This window comes from Rhinoraja longicauda, chromosome 28 (genome assembly GCF_053455715.1).
Source record: "Rhinoraja longicauda isolate Sanriku21f chromosome 28, sRhiLon1.1, whole genome shotgun sequence".
NCBI lineage: Eukaryota > Metazoa > Chordata > Chondrichthyes > Rajiformes > Arhynchobatidae > Rhinoraja > Rhinoraja longicauda.
Window position 1 is genome coordinate 20025220 of NC_135980.1, and position 19946 is coordinate 20045165.

General features: G+C 45.7%; 1 protein-coding gene across 5 annotated transcripts in view; it reads left to right on the forward strand.

Annotated features, from left to right (window-relative positions):
* nfic (nuclear factor I/C) overlaps positions 1-19946 on the forward strand; it is a 456415-nt gene that overhangs the window by 344348 nt on the left and 92121 nt on the right. For all 5 annotated transcript variants that reach the window (XM_078423615.1, XM_078423617.1, XM_078423619.1 and 2 more), the window contains 3 exons: positions 7130-7204; positions 8821-8944; positions 10737-10861. In XM_078423615.1, the coding sequence (XP_078279741.1) occupies positions 7130-7204; positions 8821-8944; positions 10737-10861 (324 nt within the window). The remainder of the gene's footprint in view (positions 1-7129; positions 7205-8820; positions 8945-10736; positions 10862-19946) is intronic.

Genomic DNA, 19946 nt, shown 5'->3' on the forward strand with positions numbered 1-19946 from the left:
AGTGTAAACCTTTACATTGCCCAGAGGGTCACACTTTCACTGTTTACTGTATTCATCTGACTCCTGGTTAAGTTGATTGGAATGAACTATTAGAATTTTTTTCCTTGTGCTTTTTATGACAAAGACATTGTCGTATTTATGCAGTACCGGTTTCTTATTTCTAAAGCAACTTCGCACAAAATACATACCAACAATTCCTCGTAAATTCATTTAATTTGAGTTGAATACCCTTCCAAAGTCGAACGACCAAATGCGAAAGCAATTGAGTTACGATGTGCTTGCAGGAGTAAAATAAAGCAGCTATGACCAGTCTTTCTATTTTAATCCAGGTTATTTGTACGTTAAAGATCCGCCTTGTGTTTTATCCTGTGAGTTAGACCCAACAAAGGATAGATAATAAATTCAAACCACATCCGGAGACATAAACTCATACTTAATCCCCAGTGGTGAAGCACCTTGCTATGAAAGTCTGTCAGTGATACATTACCCCTTTGTTCCAGAGGTGTGGCATATTTGATACTTAAAATGCTACCGATTGCAGAGAGGAAAATGACTTTGATGGTCAGTCCAGTTCCCTGCAAGAATCCCTGGAGTTATGCAGAAATCCTTTTATTTATAAATCGGTATCAACCGTACAACGATGCTTCCATTATCTGCTCCAACTAAGTATTGGAAACAAGTCTGGCATTAATTCTCCGTGAATGACACAGGCGATTTAGGATCAGGTTATTTAATCCGTGGATTCAGTAGGGGAATCACAAACCAGAGGACGCGGGTTTAAGGTGAGAGGGGAAAGATTTAATGGGAACCTGAGGATTCTTTGATTCTTTTTCATTCACAGTGGGTGGTGGGTATATGGATCGAGCTGCCACAGGAGGTAGTTGAGATAGTTAGGCACTATAACGACATTTAAAAGATGCATCGGTCCCTCTGACTCTTACTTAACATGACATGGAAGGAGGCCATTCAGTCCACTGAGTTCATGCCAGCTCCCAGCAGAGCAATTCTATCAACCCTATTCTCCCTCTCCTTATTAGCCCTGTACTCCTGAAAATTAATCCCTCTTACATGCCCATCAACAGCTTCTTTGATTATTTTCCCACTTAACTTCAAAAGACATTTGGACAAGTAATTGTCAGGAAAGGTTTAGGGAGATAAGGGCCAAATGTGGGCAGGTGGGACTAGCGTAGATGGGGCACATTAGTAGGCATGGGCAAGTTAGGCCAAAGGGCCTGTTTCTGTGCTGTGTGACTCTGTGATTCGATAACTCTAACAGCTCGAATTGGACGGATGTAACCCAGAGTTGGAAGGTTCCAACAAAACATAAACATATGAACGAGATATCCACAGCCGTGCAGAAGGTCATAAAGTCATAAGGAATAGGAGTAGAATTAGGCCATTCAGCCCATCAAGTCTACTCCGCTTTTCAATCATGGCTGATCTATCTCTCCCTCCTAACCCCATTCTCCTGCCTTCTCCCCATAATCTCTGACACCTGTACTAATCAAGAATCCATCTATCTCTGCCTTAAAAATATCCACTGACGATCTCCACAGCCTCCTGTGGCAGAGAATTCCACAGATTCACCACCATCTGACAAAAGACATTTCCCCTCATCTCCTTCCTAAAAGAATATCCTTTAATTCTGAGGCAACGACCTCTAGTCCTAGACTCTCCCACTAGTGGAAACATCCTCTTCACATCCACTCCAAAGACAGAAGTCCCATCCGATCCAGCCTTTCACTATTCTGTATGTTTCAATGAGGTCCCCCCCCCCCCTCATTCTTCTAACCTCCAGTGAGTACAGGCCCAGTGCTGACAAACGCTCAACATAGGGTAACTTTACTCATTCCAGGGATCATTCTTGTAAATGACTGATTGTGAAGGATGAATGTGACATTGATATTTCTGCAGCCAACCACACAGCCGGGGCGGGTGTGGACGAGGTTCACTAGGCCTGGACTTATGGGGTGGGTTATGGGGAGAGGCTGCATAGGATGGGACTTCTGTCTTTGGAGCGTAGGAGGCTGAGGGGTGACATTATTGAGATGTATTTTAGTTTAGAGATACAGCTTGAAACAGGCCCTTCGGCCCGTCGAGACCACGCTGACCAGGATCTGTGTTATCAAGTATGCGCACGCGTGGTGTGAATAGATCACCCAGTTGCCTGTTCTTTCCGCCTTCATTCCATGAGAGCAAGCTAACCTAACGCCAACTTTTGGCATCTGCACTTAAAATTAAATCTCAAAATCCAGAGGTTGCTGTCAGTGAGAGGAAATCAGAGCTCCCTGACGAAACCCATGCATGTAAACTGCACACAAAGAACACTTGAGGTCAGGATCGAACGCGTTATGAGGCAGCAGCTGTACCACTGTGCCAGCCTATGAGGATACAATGAATGCACACGGTCTTTTTTTTAAACTCAAGGTAGAGGACTCGAAATCTAACGGTTGTAGGCTTATGGTGTGAGATTAAGAGGAACCTCAGTGAAAACGTTTTCACTCGGTGGGCAATACGTATCTGGACTGAGCTGCCAGTGAAAGCTGCAGAAGCAGATACAATTACAACTTTCAAAAGACATTTGCAGGCAAAAAAGACCAGCCCAGAATCCCAACTAAAGCTATAGAATCATACAGGCCTTTCAGCCCGACTTGCCCATGCCGACAAAGATACCCCATCTACACTAGGTCCCACCAGCCCGTGTAATGCTCATATGCCCCCAAACCTTTCCTATCAATTCACCCGTCCAAACGTGTTTCAAATGCTGTTATTGTATTATAGCACGATGGTCGGCGTGGACAGGTTGGGCTGAAGGGCCTGTTTCCATGCTGTACAGCTCTATGACACTGCAACTCAGTATCTTCACAGCCGGTCACCACAATGCTCTATCGTCCCTTCACCCAACCATACACTCTCACCACCTCCTGCACTGCCACACTACCTACCATCTGCACATCCTTCTGCATATTTTCAAATTATGCAAGTATTGATGAAAAGGTAAAGGAAGGTACGGAAAACGAAAGCCATCTTTTATTGTTATCACCGAATAAATAACACTTGGAGAAATCCGAGTCCAAAGCACCCATAAACAATCCAAAGAGCTACATAATAAAAACACTCAGTCACTGTAAATAAATGGCCCCAGCGATACAGCGTACAATACAGTGCGTCGTAAAACATGATTTGCGCTGAATGCAACCACAGGAACACAACTTGTAATACATCAGATTTTTTGATTTTTTTAAGCGTAAACTCAGTTCTTTTCTCAGGCTAAAGTGAAGGCTTAATTTGGTTTCGTTAGTCTGTAGAAGGGTCTCGACCCGAAACGTCACCCATTCCTTCTACATAAGTTCTACATATTGTACCTAACTAGTGATAGAATCATACAGCATGGAAACAGGCCCTTCAGCCCCAACATATCCTTCCTGACCAAGATGCCCCATCTAAGCTAATCCCTTATGCATACATTTGGATAAATATCCCTCTAAATCTTTTTTATCCATATCCAAGTGTCCTTTAATTGCTGTTATAATACCTGCCTTAATTCTGGCAGCTCCTTCTGTATACCCACCATCCTCTGAGCGAAAAAGTTGACCCCTCAGGTTCCTATTAAATATTTTCCCTCTCATCTGAAACCTATGTCCTCTGGCTTTTGATTCCCCTACCCTGGGTAAAAGACTCTATGCATTCACCATTTCTATTCCCCTTGTGATTTTATACAGCTCCGTAGATCATCCCTCAGCCTCCTGAATGGAATCCTAGCCTGCCCGACCTCCCCCCTTAGCTCAGGCCCTCAAGTCCTGGCAACATCCTCGTAAATCTTCTCCGCTTCCCTGTTTTTATAGCTGAAATATATACATTCATATTCATTGTTGACTAGAAATGCAAAATGTAATATGTTGTATCTTAACTTGATGGTGTTATCCACGTCTTTCTTGTTGAGTTCTTAACTAAAGGTAATTCTTTTGAACTGTAATGTCAGGAGAATATTGTGGTAGAATGATCAACTAACTGGGAGCAAATCATGTGCTACATTTTAACCGGCTGTGTTAAAACTATTCAATTATCATCACACGAAAAATTAATTGAACTGAAAAGCGGGTCCCAACAAAAGTTGTGTTTCTTCCATCTGGGTCAGAAATTTAAGTTTAATTATTTTGAGTTCAGTTACTGATCTAGGGAAGCACAAATGTAGAGAGTAAAACAACATCTAACGTGGCAAAGCATCCCGAGATGGTTCAGCAAATCACAAAGTGCTGGAAGAATTCACCGGGTCAGGCAGCATGTTCAGACTGATCCATTTCCTCCACGGATGCTGCCTGACCCACTGAGTTCCTCCAGCACTTTGTGCTTTGCTCACGATTCCAGCATCCGCAGTTCCCGAAGAAGGGCCCAGTCTGAAGAAGGTTCCCGACCCGAGACATCGTCTATCCACGTTTTCCAGAGCTGCTGGCTGACCCGCTGAGTTACATAGAAACATAGAAACATAGAAAATAGGTGCAGGAGTAGGCCATTCGGCCCTTCGAGCCTGCACCGACCAGCATTCAATATGATCATGGCTGATCATCCAACTCAGTATCCCGTACCTGCCTTCTCTCCATCCCCCCTGATTCCTTTAGCCACAAGGGCCACATCTAACTCCCTCTTAAATATAGCCAATGAACTGGCCTCAACTACCTTCTGTGGCAGAGAATTCCACAGATTCACCACTCTGTGTGAAAAAAAACTTTCTCATCTCGGTCCTAAAAGACTTCCCCCTTATCCTTAAACTGTGACCCCTTGTTCTGGACTTCCCCAACATCGGGAACAACCTTCCTGCATCTAGCCTGTCCAACCCCTTAAGAATTTTGTAAGTTTCTATAAGATCCCCCCTCAATCTTCTAAATTCCAGCGAGTACTCCGGCACTTTTTGTCTTTTTAGTGTAAACCATCATCTGCAGTTCCTTGCTTCTCCTGACTATTCAAGGAGATGCCCCTGGAGATGAGCCTGCCAGTGACTCTCTAGATACTCCAGTGTTTGGCAGCTGTTGCAAATAAAATTCCCCAGAAAACAGAACTTTGATGTGGTTAACTGATAGAGGCAAGTTCAGTGAGTACGATTACATTAGCTTTCAACTGTGACACAAAGATAGGATTGTTGTGCTGGGTGCAGAGGAATTGCAGGAGGCACTGCCAACAGAAATCTGTGGGCGGAGAAGGCTCAGAGAGGAGAGGATTTACCCGTTTAAGCACCGACTGCCCCCATGTCTGTCAGCTGACGGGAAGACGGAGCTCAGGAAGTAGCTATTGCTGTGTTGTGGGCAGAGCTGTTGCTGTGAAACCTGGTGTGGGTGGTGCTGTGTGTTATCTGCCGTAACCCATGTCCCTTCTAGATGCCAAAAGCGCTACCACAAACCAGATTTGCATTAGCGTTGACATGATAACGTATTTCTTCTGGAGCTTACGTAATTTAAGGCTGACCTTGTTTCAACTTTGTGTTGAATTACAATGGGATGTTTCTTGTACGTCGGCCCAGGAGGTGACGGTTACTTAGTTGCTGTAACCACAACTTTGTGTGTCACTCGTTGTAGCCCTTCCCAGACAGAACTTATGGTAAGGCAGTTATTTTAGAACCACATATTTTAGAACCACTAAATGCACACAGTCTCTTGCCCAGAGTAGAGGAATCGAGGACCAGAGGACATAGGTTCAAGGTGAAGGGGAAAAGATTTAGTTGGAATCCAAGGGGTGACTTTTTCACACAAAGGGCGGTGGGTGTATGGAACAAGATGCCAGAGGAGGTAGTTGAGGCTGGGACTATCCCAATGTTTAAGAAACAGTTAGGCAGGTACTTGGATAGGACAGGTTTGGAGGGATATGGACCAAGCGCAGGCAGGTGGGACTAATGTAGCTGGGACATGTTGGCCGGTGTGGGCAAGTTGGGTCGAAGGGCCTGTTTCCACACTGTATCACTCTATGACTCTATGACACATGCGGGCGCAGTAGTTTAGTTTAGTTTAGGTCACGATCACGTGTACGGAGGTACAGTGAAACGTTTTTTGTTGCATGTTATCCAGTCAGCAGAAAGACTGTGTATGAATACAACCAAGCCGTCCACAGTGAACAGATACAGGATAAAGGGAATAATGTTTAGTGCAAGATCATTAGACAGGCTAAATGCACAGTCTTTTATCTGGAGTAAAGGAACAAGAAGCAGAGGACATAGGTTTAAGGTGGGGGGGGGGGGGTGGATTTAATGGGAACCTGAGGGGCAACCTTTTTACACAAAGGGTGCTATGTAGGTGGGACAGGCTGCCAGATGAGATAGATGAAGCAGGTACCATCACAACATTCATAAAACATTTGGACAAGTTCAGGTTTGGAGGGATATAGACCAAAAGCAGGCAGGTCGGACTAGTGTCGATGGGGCATGTTAGTCAGTGTGGGCAAGTTGGCCTGAAAAACGGGCAGAAGAGCTGTTCTTGAATCTGATGGTACATGCCTTCATGCTTTTGTATCTTCTGTCTGGCAGGAGAAGGAGAAGAGAGAATGACCAGGGTGTAAATAGTTCTTGATTATATTGGCTGCTTTCCCAAGGCAATGAAGTATAGATGGAGTCCATGGGAAGAGAGGCCACATCCACAACTCTCTTTAATTACATGCGGTCTTGGGCAGAGCTGTTGCCAAAGCAAGCTGGGATGCATCTGGATAGTTCAGTTTCTATGGTGCATCTGGAGAGGTTTCCCTCAAGGCCATATGTTTTTGGTGCACATGTGTGACAGTTATGTATCATGCAGTTCTACCATCCTTCCTCATTCAATGTGGAAGCCAGGTGTGAGGGGGAAGCTTGGAAAGAACGCAGAGTGGTAATGGCTAATAGAACTGCTACCTCACAGCACCAGAGACCCAGGTTCGATCCTGAACTTGGGTACTATCTGTGTCAAGTTTGCATGTTCTCCCTGTGACTATGTGGGTTTCTTCCAGGTGCTCTGGTTTCCTCCCACATCCCAAAGACGTGCAAGTTTGTAGGTCATTGGCCTCTGTAAATTTGCCCCTGGTGTACCCATCTGGAAATGTACACATCTTCACTCTTCTGTGCCTTTTGTCGGGCCAGGCAACCAGAAACAGTTCATTGTCTTGTCTTTTGCAGAACACACCGAGTTTCAAGAAAGTTTTGTGACTTCAGGTGTCTTCAATGTAACGGAGCTGGTGCAAGTATCGAGAAGTAAGTGTCTTTTTTATTTGTACTAACTCTACAGCTTGGATGGTCATTTTTAACATAGCCCTTTTAAAAAAATTGATTAGATTTGTTATAACAGATCGTAGCCATTTGTAGCTTAGGAATGCTGCTTTATTAATTATTTTTATGGGTATAATGCGTAGGAAAGGTTTAGAGGGAGAATGTAGAAAAAAGGAACTGCTGACGCTGGTTTACCAAGGAAAGACACAAAATGCTGGAGTAAGTCAGGGGCGGCATCCCTGGAGAACATGGATAGATGAGGTTTCGGGTCACGATCCTTCTTCTGACGGGCCTTGACCCGAAACGTCCTCCAGGGATGCCACTTAACCCACTCAGCTAATCCAGCATTTTCTGTTGATCCAAGGTTTTTAAAGGGGCGTGGGCCAAACAGGGGCAGGTGGGACTAGCGTAGATGGGGCATCCTGGTCAGCGTGGGTAAGATGGGCCAAATGGCCTGTTTCATTGCTGGATGACTCTACGACTGTCTAATAATTACTCTCATCATTGACGTTTAAATTAGCAATGATAGAGATCGGGAAAAGTTGAATTGAACTTGTAGCCTTGGATTTGGTGCTGATTGCAGAACCATTCGCCACTGAAAATTCCTCACAGCTCCCCATTGGTGTGAAATGGTGTGCAGCTACAAGAGGCTCCGAAAATCGATTCTGACTCTAAGTGAACTGATCCGTTGCAAACCATTGCACGGTCGAGCAAAGGAGTTCAGACGTAGAGGGGAGAAGGGGGGGGGGGGGGGGGGGGGAGAAAGCAATGACTTTGCTTCATTCAGTTGGAAGTTTTAACGAGGCTTTCAATAAACATCACTCTCTCAGCAGGGCTGCTGTAGAACCATAAATATTTTTACAAATTTCTGTCAATATTTTGTAAGAAATGTGAACATTTGGATTCGAATCACTCGACCCGTGTACTTTGTGGCTTGAGATACTCTGTGCAGGGTTGGATATGCATAAAGTGCATGCTCAGTTCAGTAACCCGAGTTTGATTAAAGTCAGAGAGTCACACAGCGCGGAAACAGACCCATCAGCCCAGCCCGCCCATGCTGACCAAGATGCCCCATCGAAGGTAGTCCCGCTTGCTTGTACTTGGCCCATATCCCTTTTAGTTTCGTTTAATTTAGAGATACAGCGCGGAAACAGGCCCTTCGGCCCACCGAGTGCGTGCCGACTGGCACTTCCCGCACATTAACACTATCCTACACACATTAGAGACAATTTATACATTCGCCAAGGAAGGAAGGAAGGAGTTAAACGTAATCGGAATGGAAAACTAAACACAGTAGAGATTAGAGAATTTTGATTGTGTAGCAAGGAACTGCAGATGCTGGTGTACACTGAAGATAGACACAAAGTGCTGGATTAGCTCAGCGTGTGAGGCAGCATCTCTGGAGAAAAAGGATGGGTAATGTTTCGGGTTCGGGACCCTTCTTCAGACCCAAGTCTGAAGAAGGATCCTGACTCAAAACATAACCCATCCTTTTTCTGCAGAGATGCTGCCTCACGTGCTGAGTTACTCCACACTTCGTGTCTATGTTCCGGGAATTCTGATGGGTTGTTTTAACATGTTTTGATTCTTTCATTTTTTAGCCCCCATTGTGACGGGGACAGGGCCGAATTTCTCTCTCGGAGAGTTACAAGGGCACTTGGCCTACGATCTGAACCCACCAAGTGCAGGCATGAGGAGAACTCTGCCAAGCAGCTCTTCGAGCGGGTACGTGTCTGAAACTCTCTGACCCAGCAGGGCTGTTTAACAGAACACACTGTCGGACTGTTCTTGTAACTGCAGCCGTGATTTCCTTGGCAAAGTCAATCAGGTGCAAACTTCCATTGCTTTCTTTTTTGACGAGCTGTTTTTTTTTTCTGGAGCATTTGATGGAAAGGTAAGTGCCAAATGATTCCAGTAAGTTGGTAAGCACAGATTGCAGAGAGCAGTGAGTGAGGTTGAAACAGGATTTCACTGTGAAGAATCAGAGCACCTCTCGTATCTCTTAAGCTGCCTGGAGGGTTTGGTGGAGGGCGCATGTCCCCTTGTTACCCATTTCTCACTTGATAGAAACTAGGACATTGAACATAGAACAGTACAACATAGGAAAGGCCATTTGGCCCACATTGTCAATGGTGAACATGATGCCAACTTAAACTCATTTAAAATGTGAATAACTTTAAAAATATAAGACCGATTTCAATAAAACTACTTGCATTATCACTAAAGTGACAATGGTGAGTAAGGGGGGCCTAAAATTGTCGTGCTATCGTGCACCGTTTTGGCTGAAGTTCAGTCACAAACAAGATAACAAACGAGAGTTTTAGTATATAGATATTATTATTATTATCATTATTTATTTATTTATTTTTAAAAAAAAAATTAAATCTCTTTCCCATTCTGACCTTTCTGTACTGAGCTTTCTCCATTGCCCCCAATGAGGCCACACGCACAAACTGCACCTCATATCCCACTTGGGTAACTAACAGCCCAACAGTATGAACATTGAATTCTCCAATTTTGAATAATACCCCCCCCCCTCCCTTCCTCATCCACCTTTCCTGTGTTCCTTCACCCATCCCAGTGCGCATCTAATTCTCCCGTTACCTACCCGTTCTCCCCATCCCTGTCTCCATCCATCTATATCCCTCCATCTCATTAATTTCGCTCCGCTTCTCTCCTTATCTAACCCCTTTTTGTATCCTTCATGTCGAGTCTTTGCCTACTCATTTGCCAATCAACCCCCCCCCCCGCCTGTGTCCACCTATCATTTGCCAGCTTTGCCCCGCTTTCACCTCTCATTTTCTCCCCCTTTGTTACAATCAGTCTGATGAAGGGTCCCGACCCAAAACATTGCCTATCCATTCCCTCCACAGATGCTTCCTGACCCACTGAGCTCTCCAGTATTTTACCACAGAATCGAGATCTGCGATTCCTTGTGTCTCTATATTTCGTTTTACCCGGGCTTTTCCTGAGGTGATAAGTTGAGTTGGAGACAAGCCTCTGAAACTAATAGGCGATATTTAACTTTTTTTACCTTTGCCCTTGTAGTAAACCGCTAGGCTTGAGACTCAGCTGAAGCCCCTCGAAATGTTTGTATATAGGGTGGTGAATCTGTGGAATTCATTGCCACAGAAGGCTGTGGAGGCCGTCAATGGATATTTTTAAGGCAGAGATAGATAGATTTGTGATTAGTACGGGTGTCAGGGTTATGTGGAGAAGGCAGGAGAATGGGGTTGAGTGGGAAAGATAGATCAGCCACTGTTGAATGGCGGAGTGGACTTGATGGACCGAATGGCCTAATTCTGCCCCTACCACTGATGAAACTTATTCACGGAGAAAGATCCCATTAACTTTGAGGTGGTTGTTCCAGTGGAACAAAACATTGGGATGCAACATACTTGGGAACTAATTTTTGTGACCTATAATTCTCAGCATGCATTGATTCAAAAGAGGGAAGAGTGCGAACTGACCTGTACTTGGTAGTAAACAAAATATTTTGTTTTTGAATACTTTGCAGGAGTAAGAGACACAAGTCAGGCTCCATGGAAGATGATATTGACACTAGCCCAGGGGGGGAGTTTTACCCGTCTCCCAGCTCACCAGCCGGAAGCAGTCGGAATTGGCAAGAGGAGTTGGAAGGAGGTGAGTACAGTACCTGACCTGCCACGTTCCTACCCTGTAGAAGGAACCATATTAGCAGCAAGGTAACAACATCATGTGGCACAGTGGCGAAGCTGGTGGAGCTGCCGCCTCACAGTGCCAGAGACCCGGCTTCAAACCTGACTTCGGCTGCTGTCTGCGTGGAGTTTGCACGTTCTCGAAGATCTATATGCGTCTGAAGATTTGTTTGGTTTAGTTTGGAGATATGGCACAGAAACAGGCCCTTTGGCCCACCAACTCCAGACACCGACCAGCGATCCCCGCACACCAACACTATCCCACCCACACTAGGGACAATTAACACTTACACCAAGCCAATTAACCTACAAACCCGTACGTCCTTGGAGTGTGTGAGGAAACCGAAGGTCTCGGAGAAAACCCACCCGGTCATGGGGAGAATGTACAAACTCCGTACGAACCTGCACGTCTTTGGGATGCAGGAGAAAACTGGAGCACCCAGAGGAAACCCACGCGGTCACAGGATGAACGTGCAAACTCCACACGGACAGCGACCAAAGTCAGGATCGAACTCAGGTCTCTGATGCGAAAGCAGCAACTCTATCAGCTGTACCACCATGTCACCCTCGACTGCCAAAATGTTATTGTTGGTGGAGCAGGTGGACCCATTTTTGAAGGGCATCCAGAACTGGACTGGGAGACACAAGGAACTGCAGGTGCTGGAACCTTGAGCTAAGCACAAAGTGCTGGAGTAACTGAACGGGTCAGGCAGCATCTGTCGAGGGAATGGACAAACGATGTTTCGGGCTGGGACCTGTCTTCAGACTGATTTGTTCTGGCGCCGGTGGCACTGGAACGTGAGTGCCACCTGTTGGTACTCCACAGAACCTGTGGGGGAAACGTAGTTGCAGGGAGCTGCAGATGCTGGTTCGCAAAAAAAAGACACAAAGTGCTGGAGTAACTCAGCGGGTCCGGCAGCATCCCTGGAGATCATGGATAGGTGGCGTTTCTGATCGGGATCCTTCTTCAGTCCAAGGTTCAGGGGTGGGAGCTGGCTGATAGAGAGGCCTTGAATAGCATCTGCTTTACATCAGCCCTTCGCTGATGGTTGACGGTGGTTGTACCTTCGAAGGACCAAGGGGGAGGTCCAGCCTGTGTAAATGGTCCAATTTGGGAACACCAGTTTATTGGTACTTTGAAGATGCTTCCTCAGACTCAAGTGTCAAGTCAAGTGTTAAGAGTGTTCAATGGTCAGATCTACCGGTGATGAAACAATGAAAATCTTACTTCTAGCAACTTAATCCAACATAGTAATAAATATATAACTATGAACAATGCAATAAAAACATATCATATCATCATATCATATCATATCATATACATACAGCCGGAAACAGGCCTTTTCGGCCCTCCAAGTCCGTGCCGCCCAGTGATCCCCGTACATTAACACTATCCTACACCCACTAGGGACAACTTTTACATTTACCCAGCCAATTAACCTACATACCTGTACGTCTTTGGAGTGTGGGAGGAAACCGAAGATCTCGGAGTAAACCCACGCAGGTCACGGGGAGAACGTACAAACTCCTTACAGTGCAGCACCCGTAGTCAGGATCGAACCTGAGTCTCCGGCGCTGCATTCGCTGTAAAGCAGCAACTCTACCGCTGCGCTACCGTGCCGCCCATAATTACATAATAGTAATACAAGTTTGTACAATTAAGGAGAAGACATTTAACATCACGTCTTAAAGTCCACGTCCATAACATCCTGAAAGTGGCAACACAAATAGATAGAATGGTAAAAGAAGTATGCTCTGCTTGCCTCATTGGTCAGGGCATTGAGTATGAGAGTCAGGAAGTCATGATGCTGCACTATAGTACCTTGGTTAGGCCACATTTGGAGCATTGGGTGCAGTTCTGGTCACCCCATTACAGGAAGGATGTGGAGGAGGTTTAAGAGAGGATGCTTCGGAGGTTTACCAGAACGATGCCTGAATTAGGAGGCATTAGTACAAGGTAAAGTTGGACAGACTTGGATTGTTTTATCTGGCACATCGGAGGCTGACAGGAGACCTAATAGAAGTAAATAAAATTATGAGTGGCATGGAGCGGGTAGGTTGTCAGAACCTTTTTTCTGGATGGAAATATTAAAAATTAGATGGCATAGCTTTAAGGGGCAAAGTTTAAAGGAGATGTACGGGACAAGTATTTTACAGAAGGTGCTTGGATTACACTGCTGGGTGCGGTGGAAAATAACTGCAGATGCTGGTACAAATCGAAGGTATCACAAAATGCTGGAGTAACTCAGCAGGTCAGGCAGCATCTAGGAGAGAGGGAATGGGTGACGTTTCGGGCTGAGACCCTTCTTCGGTCTCGACCCGAAAAGTCACCCATTCCCTCTCTCCGAGATGCTGCCTGACCTGCTGAGTTACTCCAGCGTTTTGTGATATCTGCTGGGTGTGGTGGTGGATACGGGTACAACAGTGGCATTTAGAAGACTTTTGGATATGCACATGGATATCTAGGGATTGGAGGGTTATTGATCACGTGCAGGCAGATAACAGTTGGCCTTGGCATCATGTTTGGCACAGACATTCTGGGCCGAAGTACCTGTTCCAGTGCTGCACTATTCTAAATTCTCGGTTCTAAGTAGTTCTATGGTGCTTGCACATAGTCCATATTCTTTCTTTCCCAGCATATGCATGTGCTTATCCAAAAGTCTCTTAAACACACTGACAATAAAGTGAATTTTACTAATGCAAAGTGGACATCATCTATCATGTATTAAGCAGTTATTTAAAAATAAAACCCCCCTTAAAAATACGTACATAATTAATTATGAATAGATTTGGAATATCAGTGAATATTGAGTGAAAGATGTTACAAATACAAACTCCATTATAAAAGGCTCTGATGTTGATGTAGTTTTAAGAAAATAAAGCTGATGCAGGGATCTGCATATTCATTGAGAGTGTCATAGAGTGATACAGTGTGGAAACAGGCCCTTCTGCCCAACTTGCCCACACCGGCCAACATGTACCAGCTACATTAGTCTACACTAATCCCACCTGCCTGCGTTTGGACCATATCCCTTCAAACCTGTCCTGTCCATGTGTAAACCAGCATCTGCAGTTCCTTCCTACACATCCTATCCATGTACCTGTCTAACTGTGTCAGGGGTTATAGGGAGAAAGCAGGAGAATGGGGTTGAGAGGGAATGATAGATCAGCTATGCTTGAATAGCGGAGTGGACCTGATGGGTTGATTGGCATAATTCTGCTCCTGGAGCTTATGAACATGCTCCAACCATTTTTGCGAGATTCCTATTTTTGAACAAAATAAAATGTGCAGCAACAGGGCTGTCATCCTGACAGTCGATTTATACGTCTTCATGCTGTGGGATTTGTGGATGGGCCGGGATGCCAGGGGGAGATGTGAGCTTGGTTACGCAGCGGTGAGGCTGGTAGTGGGTGATCAGAATGAAAATGCCCCCTGGGGTAATCTTAAATCCTGTTAGCTCAACATCCCCAGAAGGGTAAACAGGGCACTTAAATGAAGTTGCTCTTACCTGTTCATTTACTCAAAATTCACGCCAGTGGAGATCAGGTTGGCGGTGAAATTGTTGTAGCTGTAAACATTTACTTCAGAAGCATGGTCTGAGGAATTAGGAGTGCGGACAGAGCTGGTGTAAATTGATGCACGCGTTGTTTAGCTGGTGATTTACGGCTTCCTGCCCCCGACAGTTAGCAGGTTGTAAATTACTCGTCTTTACGTTAAATAGATTTTCAGAAGCTGTGAATAAAATCATATCTCCGTTGACAAATGGCATTTTCTTTTAATGTGGATTTGTGGAAGGGCAGGGACCAGCGTTGGAAGTGCCGGGATTTTATAGACTCCAGTAAATCCTTTGACCCCCCCCAAGGTTGGGGAAAGGCTCTAACTTTAGTCCTAAAGTGATAGGCCCAGCAGGTGGTTGGGATTATCGTGGGGTTTTGTTTTCCTGTCTAGACAGTCCCAATTAGCCTTTCATTAACAAGTGGTTAGCTGGTTACGTTCAAAGACCTTCCACTGGAAGCAGAGCAGGCCTGACAGCTGAGGAGCGAATTACAAGCTGCCTCACCGTGCGGCTGCGTTGAAGGAGAATAGCATTTACCAGTGGATGCCACTGCCACTGCCACTGGTTCCTTAGCAACACACCCCCCCGTCCATCTCCCTCCCTCATTCCCACTTCTCCCTCCCTGTCCATTGCACAACAGTGGGGCCACCAGCAGAATTTTAGGCTACAAACAGCACAGTGGCACAGCTGGTAGAGCCACTGGCAGCGCCAGAGACCTGGGTTCGATCCTGACCTCGGATGCTGTCTGTGTGAAGTTTGCAAGTTTTCCCTGTGACTGCATACATTCTCTCTGGATGCTCTGGCTACCTCCCAAACCTGTGGGGTTGTAGGTTAACAGGCCCCTAGTGTAAAGTGAGTGGATGGGAAAGTAGGATAACATAGAATTAGTGAGAACAGGTGATCGATGGTTGGCATGGACACAGTGGGCTCATGGGCCTGTTTCCATGCTACATCCTTCAATTAATTAAATTAATTAACCATCCTGCCCTAGATCCCTTGACATCCTGAAAACACTCTCCCTCTCGACACCCATCATTGCCATATCCATCCATTCATTCAGGAACAATACTTCCCTGTACCTAGAAATGTGCAATTTCCATAGGGCTTCCATAAGTAAACCAACAACACTTTTCTGTGAAACTCACAATTGAGATGGTTGCTTTTTCTGCGAATTTCATAAGCGATTGACATTCCATTAATAGCTGTCGTCTGCTTTTCTCATGTTAGGGAACAAAGTATTTATTTATAGAGTCATAGAGTGATACAATGTGGAAACAGGCCCTTCGGCCCATCTTGCCCACACCAGCCAACATGTCCCGGCTACACTAGTCCCACCTGCCTACATTTGGTCCATATCCCTCCAAACTTGACCTATCCATGTACCTGTCTAACTGTTTCTTAAACATTGGGATTGTCCCAGCCTGAACTACCTCCTCTGGCAGCTTGTTCCATATACCCACCACCCTTTGTGTGAAAAGGTTACCCCTCAGATTCCTGTTAAATCTTTCCCCCTTCACCTTGAACCTATGACCTCTGGTCCTCAATTCCCATACTCTGGGCAAGAGTTTCTGTGCATCTACCCGATTTATTCCTCTCATGATTTTATACACCTGTATAAGATCACCCCTCATCCTCCTGCACTCCAAGGAATAGAGACCCACCCTACTCAACCTCTCCCTATAGCTCGAAGGACACAAGGAATTGCAGATGTTAGTTTACAAAAAAAGACTCAAAGTGCCGGAGTAACTCGGCGGGTCAGGCAGCATCTCTGGAGAATATGAACAGGCTCCGTTTCGGGTCAGGTCCTTTCTTCAGACTGAGAGGGGAGAAAGCTGGAAATAAGTTGGGGTGCGACAAAGCCTGGCAAGTGATAGGTGGATACCCGGGGAGGGAGGGAGCGAGCTTATTAGCAGATGGTTGGAAAAGGCCAGAGATGAAAGGACAAAAGGCTGTGAGATAAGGAGAGAAGAGGCATTACGTGCAAGGCTGCAGGGAGTGATAAATGTGGAAGGGGACGGGGAAAGCTCAAAAGGGTGGGATTATGGGAGAAATCGGTGCATATACAGGTAAGGAACATGGAAGAGAGGGGGAATGGGGTGGTAGTGTTTATTGGTTAGTTACCTAAATTTGGAGAATTCAGTGTTCATTCCATACCCATTAAAAAATATACTAAAGTTGGTCTTTCAGCCCAAATTGCCCATGCCAATCAAAATGCCCTATCTACAAATGCCACCAATCAACGTTTGGCCCATATTCCTCCAAATCTTTCCTATTCATATACTTCTCCAAATGTCTTTTAATTTTTGTTATAGTATCTGTCTCAACTATCTCCAGTGGCAACTCTTTCCATGTACCCACCACCTTCTGTGTGAAAAGGTTGTCCCTCAGGTTCCTATTGAATTTATTGAACAGCTGACAATGAAATTCTGTGTCGATTCTTAAACTATTTTATACATTTATACAGCACACAAACGGTCTCTTCAGCCCATCAAGTCTGTGCCAACTTTTTTTTTATCCATCTGCATAATTCCCATTTGCCCACATTAGGTCCATACTCTTCTATACTAGCCCGTGTAAGCATCTACCGTGTAAGCATCTCATAAACCGAATAACTGCATCTGATTTCACCACATCCTCTGGCAGTAAATTCCAGATATTAACAAAGATTTTTTTTTGAACTTCTCTTTCAATTCCTTCCTCTCTACTTAAACCTAAGTCCTCTTACTCGCAATACTCTTACCAAGGGAAAAAGTTCTTAACGGTGTATCCTACTTCATGATATACATTCCTAGCAGATAGACACAAAGTGCTGGGGTAACTCAGCGGGACAGGCTCCATCTCTGGATGGAACGAATGGGTGACGTTTTGGGTCGAGACCCTTTTTTCTCCTTCTAGTAGGTCAACTCTCTCAGCCTCTTTCACTCCGGGGTAAGCAAGTCCAACCTGGCCAGTCTCTCCCCATGGTTGAATTTTGTTTAGAGATATAGCTTGGAAACAGTCCCTTTGGCCCACTGAGTCCATGACCACCATCGTTCTCACTCGTTCTATATTATCCCACTTTCTCATCCACTCCCTGCCCCCCCACTTGGAGCAATTTACAGAGGGCCAATTATCCTACAAACCCACACATCTTTGGGATGCGGGAGGAAACCAGAGCACCAAGAGGAAACCCAGGCAATCACTGGGAGAACGTGCAAACTCCACCCAGACAGCACCCACGGTCAGGATCAAACTCGGTTTTCAGTGGGCCGAAGGGACTGTTTGCATGCGATATAAGTTCATAAGTTATGAACTTATAGAGCATGGAAACAGGCTCTTCGGCACACTGAGTGCATGCCCACCATCGATTACCCGTTCTCACTCATTCTATATTATCCCACTTTCTCATCCACTCCCTACACACTCGGGGCAATTTACAGAGGGCCAATTATCCTACAAACCCACCTGTCTTTGCCGGAACATTGGGAGGAAATCCAGGCGGTTACTGGGAGAACGTGCAAACTCCACGCGGACAGCACCAGGGTTTCAGGCACCGTGAGGCAGCAGCTCCACCAGCCCTTCCACTGTGCAGCAAATATTGTTACGCATGTGGTTAAAAGCCTTGGATACTGGGCTGAATATTCATGATCATCTCCTCCAGAGATGCACAGTGATCTGGAGGTCATAATGTTAGCTTGTTTAGCTGGGGAATGAAACGGTGTCGTGCGCTGATGTTGAGGAAAAGGTCAAATTGCTGCAACAGGAAACTGCTTTGTTCCTTCACGCTGTGCGCATTTGTATTTCCAAGGTTAACAGAAGTGGTTTACTGGGTTAGGCAGGACATGGTAAAAGAACGTACCCTCATGAGCACAGTGATGTATTGTAGACCTCAAAAACGAATAGCTACCTTTGAATTCATCGTGAAGATGGTGTACACCACTTAATCATCATGGAACATCATAAGGATTTACTTCTCACGACACAGAACAGGCCATCCAGCCCAGGGAGCCTTTATTTATCCCAAAAATAAACATTATTAATCGTAAATATATATATACAACGCAAACTGCAAAAACTCTTCATACATTTTCAGTACATCTACTAGTCGCGCTCGCACGTATCTTTACACAAAACACCCTTGCCAGTCATGGTCAATGGTTCTTTATTATCACATACACTGAGGTACAGAGCGACACGGTGGCGCAGTGGTAGAGTTGCTGCCTTACAGCACCTGAGACCCAGGTTCGATCCTGATTACGGGTGCTGTCTGTACAGAGTTTGTACGTTCTCCCCGTGACCTGCGTGGGTTTTCTCCGAGATCTTCAGTTTCCTCCCACACTCCGAAGACATACAGGTTTGACTGCACCACTAATTTGCTAGGTGTAAATGCAAAAATGTTCCCTAGTGTGTGTAGGATACTGTTAATGTGCAAAGATCGCTGGTCGGTGCAGACTCGGTGGGCTGAAGGGCCTGTTTCCGCGCTAAATCTCTAAACTAAAAACCAAAACTAAAGTGAAATTCTTTATTTACATACAGTTCAGTAAATTGTTACCATACAGTAATCGGGTATATAGGGTAATACTATACAGTAACAAGCTGCCAGAGGAGGTAGTTGAGGCAGGGACTGTCAACATTCATGAAACAACTGGAGAGGTACATGGATAGGACAGGTTTAGAGGGATATGGGCCAAACGCAGGCAGGTGAGACTAGTGTAGATGGAACATGTTGGTCAGTGTGGGCAAGGTGAACCAAAGGGCCTGTTTCCATGCTGAATGACTCCATGACTCTACATAAACACCATCCCAAATTAAGTACAAAGTGTATAGAAATATCCCGCAGGGGCCTTGAACAAGAGTCATCAGATTTTGGCGCCATTTTCAAACTCCAAGATGCAGCTGGCCATAAAGACCCGTTGCCATGGCTGCAAGGCCTCCAGCCGTTGCCTTGATCCAGATTGTTCAGCGATGCGGCCCCTGGGGTGATATCCATTCCCTTGTCTGAGGGGTGTCCCCACCGGACTCTGCCCCTCAATGTCCAGCAGAGGAAGGGCCCGAGACTGTGGTCCTCCCCCACAGAACCTTGGCGTTGGCTGCACCGAGCTTCAGTGCGTCCCTCAGCACGTATTCCTACAGTCTGGAATGGGGCCAGTCGGCAACTTTCCCTGACGAACATCTCACTTGGCCTGCAGACCAACACGTTTCGGGCAAACCAAAGGGCATCAGGTTGGTTGTCAACCGACCATCTCCTGTGTTTGTGGACCAGATTAACGTGGTGCTATTATTCCACATCCTTAACCTCTCATTTTAGCTGGTCCAGGAGCTCCTGCTCCAGCAGCAGAGAAGAATGGTGGTATGGGGGGAGGGGGGGGGGGGCAGCTGGTAAAGTTGCTGCCTCACACTGCCAGAGACCCGGGTTCGATCCTGCACTCCGGTGCTGTCTGTGCGGAGTTTGCGCCTTCTCCTTGTGACCTGCACGCGTTTTCTCCGAGTGCTCCGGTTTCCTCCCACATCCCA